The 10,000-nt window shown below is 34.8% G+C and overlaps 1 protein-coding gene across 2 annotated transcripts in view; it reads left to right on the top strand.

Annotated features, from left to right (window-relative positions):
• The window catches only part of LOC144970384 (uncharacterized), a 20,270-nt gene that overhangs the window by 6,345 nt on the left and 3,925 nt on the right, over positions 1 to 10,000 (top strand). The window contains exons 1-2 of one of the 2 annotated variants that reach the window (XM_078909963.1): positions 5,551 to 5,686; positions 7,367 to 7,618. In XM_078909963.1, coding sequence (XP_078766089.1) covers positions 7,472 to 7,618 — 147 coding nt within the window. In that variant the 5' untranslated portion in view covers positions 5,551 to 5,686; positions 7,367 to 7,471. Of the gene's footprint in view, positions 1 to 5,550; positions 5,687 to 7,366; positions 7,619 to 10,000 lie in introns of those variants that run through there. The other variant, XM_078909962.1, reaches the window with a different exon arrangement.

A 10,000-nucleotide genomic window follows, 5' to 3' on the forward strand; every position in this document is an offset into this window, starting at 1 on the left:
CTCCGCCTGGCAGGTGAGAGCGTGGCTCTACCGTGTGAGCTATCCACGAACACAAAAAATATTCGTTTCAAACCCAAAGTCATTTCTAGATCCCTCTCTCACCCACTTCTTGAGATCGCCGATTCGTTCACCACCATCGCGAAGTAATTTTGACCAGCAGTTAAGCTTAATAGCCAATATTCTCACCACAAACATATAACATAGAAACGATTGAGACATGGAGTATGCTCCGGTGTATGGGGTGAATTTTTAATTCAGAAAAGTGAGTGGAGCAGGCACTTATGTTGGTAACAACAAGATATGAAGTGAGTAGAAAAGTGCCAGAAGACAATAGAGAATAAAAAATTTTTTCGCGGCGGTGGTGGGGTTTGAACCTGCGACCTTATTGGTACGACAACTCCGCCTGGCAGGTGAGAGCGTGGCTCTACCGTGTGAGCTATCCACGAACACAAAAAATATTCGTTTCAAACCCAAAGTCATTTCTAGATCCCTCTCTCACCCACTTCTTGAGATCGCCGATTCGTTCACCACCATCGCGAAGTAATTTTGACCAGCAGTTAAGCTTAATAGCCAATATTCTCACCACAAACATATAACATAGAAACGATTGAGACATGGAGTATGCTCCGGTGTATGGGGTGAATTTTTAATTCAGAAAAGTGAGTGGAGCAGGCACTTATGTTGGTAACAACAAGATATGAAGTGAGAGAATGAAATGTTAGCGTGGCGTGGGTAGAGGATAGGGTGCCCCAGGGGGGTGATCTAATTGATAAGCAAAGGTCAGCGTCAGGGAACAGAACTTTCCAGACTGTAATGGAAGATAAAAGACATATTGGTATAGTAGTAGTAGTAGTAGTAGTAGTAGTAGTAGTAGTAGTAGTAGTAGTAGTTGTAGTAGTAGTAGTAGTAGTTGTAGTAGTAGTAGTAGTAGTAGTAGTAGTAGTAGTAGTAGTAGTAGTAGTAGTAGTAGTAGTAGTTTTTATTTTAGAAAACCGTCTTTGTCTGTGTCACACAGTTTTATCTTGTTTCAATTTCTCTGGTAAGGTAAGGGTCAATTGATGATGTACGTTTAGGTATTTTACTCACAACATACGCCAGCCAGATATAACGCATTGACAAACAAACTATGTGAACCTTAAAATATGGCTGGTCAAAAACAATAACAAAGAGCTGAGTGGCCTCAATTCCGTTCCTATGCTAGAAAGGTATAAACTTCCAAAATGATTTTGAAACAAAGAATGAATTACTAAATTTTACGACATTTACAACATTGACTGAAAGGCATAACGAGCAGATTTTTTTTTACTTCACGGATGTATAAGTAAAATCAAATCGATGGTGTCCGACTTTAACCCTGTATGTACGAGAGAAGTTATTTTGAGAAGGAAAACAAAAATAAAAGAATAAATAAATAAATAAATAAATAAATAAATAAATAAATAAATAAATAAATAAATAAATGAATAAATAAATAACAACAAAAAGAAAAAGCCAAAAACATCCTCGTTCCCCACCCCAAACCCCATCAAATAAACAAACAAAAAACATTCAAAAAACAAAATAAGAAAAAAACAAACAAACAAAAAGTGCTGCTTCTACAATAACACTTACCGTGCGAGATTAAGTCACATGACTATTCCCTCCAAATAACGAAATTTTGGTTTATCTCAAAAGATCACAAATGAAGGGGAGGTTGTTAGGATTTAATATTAAGTTTTAAAAAAATAGAAATGACTTTACCGCACATGGTGCTTGCACTGTTTTAGTCGGGCGCCCCCGAAATCTTACCTTTAAAATACAAACAAAAATACAAAACAAAACAAACCAAAAAGAAAAAAAAACACCAAAAAACTTTATCATTTACATAACGAAAATCTAATTAAATTGCTCAAAGCGCTTTTCAAAGGGTCCCTAGCCAACAGCAACACTAATCACGTAGGACGGGACATGACGCCAGTTAGGAAATGTTACAATTTATTGCGACAGAAATAACACTGATAGCGACCAGGTACTCATTTTACACTTGAGTAAGATAAGAGAGTGTGAATAAAGAGCCTTTTCACATGTCTCAACAATGAAATGTCGGAGCCTTACTCGAACCCTGGATCTTCCATTTCGAAGGCGGGTGTCTTACCACTAGACCCACATAGCCGCACCTTTACCCTCTCCTTACCAACTATAGGAAAATCGTCACATTCGTTACGATACAACCAACATTTTTCTTATTCAAATTTCTCTTGTACATCATAAAGAAAATGAACGGTGTGTTGTAGAGCATGTTTTACTTAAGAAATTAGACTCTATGTATCTCAAGAACTTTACTACTATTGTGTTTGAGTGATAAAAATATATTTTATGTTAGTTGGGTGTGAAGTTTTGGGGAATATCCTGAAAATGGCTGGTAAGGAGAAAGTTAAATCTACACTACACAACCCTGTCGACATATATACGGGCAGCTGTATCAAAGATTATCTCTATAATAGCAATGGACAATTTGTAATTAACATTGTCACGTAGACGAAAATCACAACTCATTCACTGATACATCAGACGAAGTTAACCCATCTCCTGCCATTTTATGTACTCGTCTAAGGCTAGCACCTCATGGTTCTCTGTTATTACGCCTATTTAGATGTAGCTAATTAGGTCAAATATGTTGTCCCACGCAATGTTACTCTTGTCCGAATAGGCACTGTGTATAGTGGCATTCCTGGTGGAACTGGTACTTTTTTGTTATATTGGTTTAATAGAATATTATTAATATCAAGAACAATAAATGATTATGAGCTCACATCCATACTAAAGCACACACACATTATGCATATTATATATATATATATATATATATATATATATATATATATATATATATATATAATATATATATGCATAATATGTGTGTGTGTGTGTGTGTGTGTGTGTGTGTGTGTGTTGTAATTGATGTACAGAAAACAAATTGGGGGTCCTCCGATTAGGACAAGGAAAAATGCCTTTCACAAAGACTATTCGCGACCAACATTTGAGCAAGTCAACTCATAAAAGTCGTACAAAACACACTGATCACCATCGAGCAGGGTACATGGTTGTGGACAATCTATTAAAAATATTGCTATTCGCCTTATGCCATGAAAAAGAATTCCGAGCTTCGCTTCACTGGAGAAATACTTGAAAATTTTCCTCATTGTGACAAAATTGAATGTTTTATCCATATTGTTATCAGTTTTTTTATGAATGTAGAAATCTTAACAGGCAGCTACGCCTCTGGCTTTCAACTAAAAATTGTACAAACATTGGATTCAATAGACTGATGTCACGTCGCCCAGCAACAGTGGCCATCGTCGTTCTAAAGAAAGAAAATCGGCACTTTTTATTCGTCTTGCTGGCTAGAACTTTCCATATGTCTGGTGATCAGAATGTGTAAAAATCAAAATATGATCAGATTTATAATGGTTTTTTTTCCCGATGGATACGCTTTTATGCTCGTCGGATACATATTTCATAAGGGCGTCGCCATTGTTCCGATCCGATAGTTTATAGCCAGTTACTAAGTTACCATGCGTCATTACGGGGGAAGTGATGTTACGACTGTTGAAGCGTATTACATGGATAAACATGTTTAGATTCAGTGACATTTCACATTATCGCATTCAAAGCCCCCCCCCCCCCCCCCCCCTCCTCAGTGAACATAATTCAAGAATGGCAAACATGTACCCTTCTAGATGGGTGACCAGTGGGTTTTGTGCTACCTTTTTATGAGTTGTCTTTCTCATTATTAAAATGTAACAATTGTTAATGTCAAGTGTGTACAATCTGCTGTGTCATTTTGAACCCAGGATGGCAATGTTAGTGAGTAGTGCATATGAATCTCGTGAATAGTAAACCCTTGGTCAAGCCTGTGGGGAGGTCAGTGATCGTAATCACAACATAATTCACTGTGTATAATACTGTTATTGTAAACCATCCATTTGTTCACTCATCCCAGACCCTTCGTTATTTATAGATAGTATGCAGATGACGTCACTCAGGCCTTTGTTATTGTTTTTGCCATCCGCATTTGTGAGTTGTTCTCACTAAACTGTATTAACCAGACTATAAAAGTTCATGGTTACACAGAGTTTGTGTGTTGGTCCGTTCTACTTCCGGATGGCAATGTTGTGAACTTCTTGGCCAAGCGCATTCTATCTATATACCGCAAAGAAGAAAAATCCCAAAGTATGGTACTGTAACCGGTGAAAAAGATCGGCTTAATGTCACTAACAATTCTAATCTTCAAGCCACTTTTCAATAAAATCCGTCAGAAGGTTTTAAAGATATACACGTCAACGATTGAGCACGAGTTTTGTAACAGACTATTGGTATTTAATACTCAATATTATCATTATCATTATTAACAATGGACATGATCTATATTGACTTTCCATGTGCTCGAGGTCATTGGTCACATTGCAAAATGTGCTCAAAGTGACCCACTTAGTGAAAAATGTTCACAGCTTTTTAAATATCTAACATCACGATTGGTCATTTGATTCAGCTTGACACATGGGTATGTTTATAACATTTGTAAACAAAGCAGTGTGTTTACATTTGTTAAGAAATATCCAATAGTTGGAGAGCAACAAATCATGTGATTGATGACCTGGTTGGACGAGAACATGAATATAGATCGCTCCCATAAATGCTATTTATTTAACTTCGATAAATTGTATCAATGCATTAAAGATTCACAAAGCATTTAGGCGTCTAAAGGTTTCTAAAACCTATTAGCTCTTAAACATGCGATACGATGTATATATATATATATATATATATATATATATATATATATATATATATATATATATATATATGTGTGTGTGTGTGCGTGTGTGTGTGTGTGCAATATACATAGAAGCCACCGTAGAAGATGAGCATTTTGATGCGATGTGTAACAAATATAAATGTAGGTTAACGAATGGTTTAGAATTGTGACGTGAGCGACACATTATCTGTGAAATTAAACAATAACCTTTTCAAGTGAGATTGTCAGATGACCCTAATTACATGATCCGTGCCATTTTCCCATTTGGTTGTCATTGTTTTACAGTGGTCTCTTGATATATCGACATCATACGGTTAGTGATTGAATCAACTTCATCAGTATCTTTTGGCACTGTTCTTTCATGATATAAATTCAATACAAAATAAGTATATCAACTTTAAGAATATTAATAAACATGGAACATTTCATCCTCAAAACCCCTCCTTAGCTAAAAAAAAATTGGAACAACGTTTTAAGAGTTAGAACGGTACAACTTTGAGACCGAAGCGTATCGTTTTAAGTATTTTAATTCTTTATTTTTTTAAAGCTGTTATATTTATTATTTTTACTTTTTACAGCCCAAAGCTCCTAGTCGCTTTATTATCAGAATTACAATGTACATTGTGTTGGCCAATATTTTCGGGATTTCGGGATAATTCCATTTAAAAGATATACCCCGAGTACATCGACTCAGCGGTTGTGAACTGTAGATAGTTAACAGTAATACACCCCTGGGTTTATAAGTTGATAGTTGCCAGATTAAGATAGAGACAGACTATAGTGACTCTTTCGCCAGTTTTAGTGAACATTGATTTAGGCACATCCATGTTATTTTTGTTATAAGTTCTGGACGGTTGATTTGTAGCTTTGTCATTTGAGGGCTTGGAGGTAAGCTACTGTCAGTTAAAAAAAGAATAGAGCTTTTACATAGCGCGATATCCACTTAATTTGCTCAAGCGCTTTACAAGGGGTCCAGGTATTCATTTTACACCTGAGTACGGTGAGAGAATGTAAGTAAAGAGCCTTTTCTTAGGAGCAAGGCTCGAACTCAGAACTTTCCGATCCGAAAGTGATTGTCATACCACTAGGCCACGTAGCATCATAGCCATTAATGTAATTCAATATCTCTTTCCTTCTGAGATTTCTGATATATTTTGCACTCGTTTCACACGCAAAGGGGTTAAAAATCGATCCCGGGTGGAGTCGAGATGATTTTTATCCGAATCTCTTGTCCACCTAGCAGTGATTGGGAAGTTGGAACTGTTACTGTTAGATTTAGCAGAAAGTACATTCCGATATATTCCTGTCCTATCCGAAGAGAAGCATGCGATTTGTTTATTTCAAGCTATAGAGACCGGGATAAACTCCGGCTCCATGAGCCTAATGGCTCTGAAAACTACTTTTATTTTCGGACATCTCTACTCTTACCTCTGTTTACAACGTGTCCTCCCGACGCGCACATTTGTGTAGGTATGATAACCGAACACAATCATGGGCTTATATTGATAATGTTGTATCTATCTATCTATCTATCTATCTATCTATCTATCTATCTATCTATCTATCTATCTATCTATCTATCTATCTATCTATCTATCCTTCTACCTATCTATCTATTTATCTACCTATCTAGCTAGCTATCTACTTACATATCTTTTTATTTATCTATCTATCTACCTATCTATCTATCTATCTATCTATCTATATATCTATCTATCTATCCATCTATTTATATATCTATCCATTCATCCATCCATCCATCCATCCATACGGTCACTGATTTATCTATCTATTTATCTATCTATCTATCTCACGTACGCCTTTCACATCATGGAAGACAGCTCGCAATCACTTCTTTGTAAAAAGAATTAAAAAAACTGGCACTGTTCTAACATAAAGATATTAAAGGGTGTGTATGAAACAGTGCTAGACGAAGCAGAAAGAAATTACAAGAAAAGCATCATTCCAAAAATGAGCCTGCCTCGACTCGGGATCGAACTTCTGACTTCCCGATTAGTGGTCAGAAATGCACCAACATAGAGCTTACTCTGTAACAGTTGGTACGATTTAATGCTTTATTCTTCACAAGAGTTAACATTTCCGCGGTGTACTCTTTCCTTCATCGTAAGACAATAAATACTTGTGCGGTTATGTTGTCTTGTGGTATGACACTCGCTTTCGGATCGGAAGGTCCTAGGTTCGAGCCTCGCTCGGCGCATAGTTGAGTCCTTGGAGAAGGCTCTTTACTCACATTCTCTCACCGTACTCAGGTGTAAAATGAGTACCCGAATACCGTTAACAGCGTTGTATCTTTCCGAAAAAAAAGAAATTGTAATATCACCTAAAAGGCGTCATGTCCCGCCTTACATGTTAAATGTTGCTGTTGGCCAGGGACCCACTGTAAAGCACTTTGAGCACGTTTAGTGGATATTGCGCTATATAAAAGTTCTTTTTTTTTTCTTCTTTTATACGTTTTAGTACATACAATAACAATGGAATTTCATTGGGTTCAAAGAGATTCATTTTAATATACCACACTAATCTAATGTTTATACTTTTTATTTTTAGATATAGCTCTATTTGACGGTTTTTTAAAGTGAGAAACAAGCTCTTAAGAAGTCTTCGTCACACTGGACGCTGCCATCTCTCCTGAAATCATCAAATAAGTTTAGAATGAAGGAAAATATTCTCCTCCTGGTGTCATCCGTCGTTGTTCTGTTGCTGATGCAAATAGAAACAGCAGAGGCGAATGACGACCTCGCCTACCAGTTTTGTAATCGTGTTTGTTGGGATGAAAACGCTCTAGGCCAAGAATGTGAAGTGAGTTGATATTAATTTAAGGTAGGCTAATGTATTGTATAGTACAGAAGTTCGAGAGAAAACGTAAAAGTAGTGGCAGTGGTAGTAGTAGTGGTAGAAGTAATGATAGTAGTTATGGAAGTAGTAATAGTTGTAGTAGTAGTAGTAGTAGTAGTAGTAGTAGTAGTAGTAGTAGTAGTAGTAGTAGTAGTAGTAGTAGTAGTAGTAGTAGTAGTAGTAGTAGTAGTAGTAGTAGTAGTACATAGTAATAATAATAATAGTAGAAGTAGTTCTACTGGTAATGGTAGTCAAGATGCGAATAATATTAAAGGTAATGTTAATAATTGCAATGATAATGATGATGATAATAATAATAATAATAATAATAATAATAATAATAATAATAAATAATGATAATATAATAATAATAATAATAATAATAATAATAATAATAATAATAATAATAATAATAATAGTAATAATAATAACAATAATAATACAAATAATAATAATAATAATAATAATAATAATAATAAATAATAATCTTATAATAATAATGATAGTAGTAGTATTAATAGTAGTAGTAGTAGTAGTAGTAGTAGTAGTAGTAGTAGTAGTAGTAGTAGTAGTAGTAGTCAGTAGTAGTAGTAGTAGTAGTAGTAGTAGTAGTAGTAGTAGTTGTAGTAGTCGTAGTAGTAGTAATTTTTGTTGTTGTAGTAGTAGTAGTAGTAATAGTAGTAGTAGTAGTAGTAGTAGTAGTAGTAGTAGTAGTAGTAGTAGTAGTAGTCATGATGATATTAATATATTTAATGATAATAAATATAATAATAATAATGTTGACGATGATGATAATTATGATGATGATGATGATAATAATAATAATAATAATAATAATAATAATAATAATAATAATAATAATAACAACAACAACAACAATAACTTATTAACAATAATAGATTTCTTTGCTTATTTGTCACCTAATTTATCATGGTCACTGGGAATGCTTTCAAATCAACACAAAATCGTTCACGTAGTCCATACTTTATTTAGGATATTAGACTTATTTATTATAATCGTAGGCATAATGATATCAATTCATTTGTTGAAATCCACGTATAGAAAAAAAAAAACAATATATTATTATTATGTCAAACTTTGAATCTTAACCTTCCAACCGATCGGGTGAAGAATGATTTAATAAATTAAATACGGTACATAACAATGATCTGGTTTGCTAGAATACACCTAGACCAACATGGACTTATTGCAGGTCTGATAACTCAATTCCTTATGAGCTCATTGTTGTAATGGAAATCTCAAAAATGGACCTAAAATATTGTCCATTACAACAATGCAAAACTAGGCCCATAAGTGGGTTCAGATATCGGACCTGCAAATATGTTATTAATAATTCGTTCCTTGTTGTTGACAAGAAGCCGACTCGAAATACACAAACAACAGGACGATCAACACACAAAACCAGTTCATGACGCCAAACACCACAGGTTCCTCACACTATAAACAGAAAAATGAAGTTTCAAAACGAATGAAGTCACAAAACGATGCACACAACAAGAAGACATTACACAGCAGCGTAACCGGGTGCGGCCACAGAGCAGCGCCGCCATCTTATTGTCGACCGAGACGTTTTTTTTCTTCTGTTCTCCGCGGATAGTATTGTTGAGTGAGGGCTCTTGTCAAGTTCCATTGTTTTTCGATTATCTTCGCATTGAGGTGCAGACCCCATGTCTTCAATGTGTTTCTTTACATAATTTATTCATCCAGTTGCTGAGTCCGTCAGAGGATCGGGGTATCAGAATAGTGCCATCCGACAGGGGCGTGGCTATATTGGTTGATTTGGTGCCTGGCACCGCATCCATCTTTTTAAAATGGATTACAGCATTTAAAAAAATAAAATAGGCTGAGAAATGGTTCATCCCGCCTCTTACTTATTTGAGTAAGTCTGTTCTTTAAATGTTTTTTCTTTCTTTTGTATTTACATATTTAGCATGTTTTATTTTTGCCATTTTCTTCTGATTCTGGAACCACCCTATACTGTAAACATGCCACGCCACTGGCCATCCGTGTAGCCGTGTAGGACGGTTCGTATAAGCACAATATTAGATAAATAAGCAATTAAATAAATAAATAAATAGATAGAGAGATAAATAAAAAAATATTAAAAAGAATTATATAATTAAATGGAAAATGAATGAATGAATAATAAATAAATAAATAAACAAACAAATAAATAGATGAATGAATAAATAAATAAATAAATAAATAAATAAATAAATAAATAAATAAATAAATAACCCGAATCTGTAAACACATTGCCGAATCAAAAACTCTCAATTGTCATTTGCTTTAGTTTTTAGAACAATCTACTTAGAAGAGACACAA

This window comes from Berghia stephanieae, chromosome 4, assembly GCF_034508935.2.
Source record: "Berghia stephanieae isolate SIO BIC M18660-M18661 chromosome 4, UCSD_Bste_1.3, whole genome shotgun sequence".
NCBI lineage: Eukaryota > Metazoa > Mollusca > Gastropoda > Nudibranchia > Aeolidiidae > Berghia > Berghia stephanieae.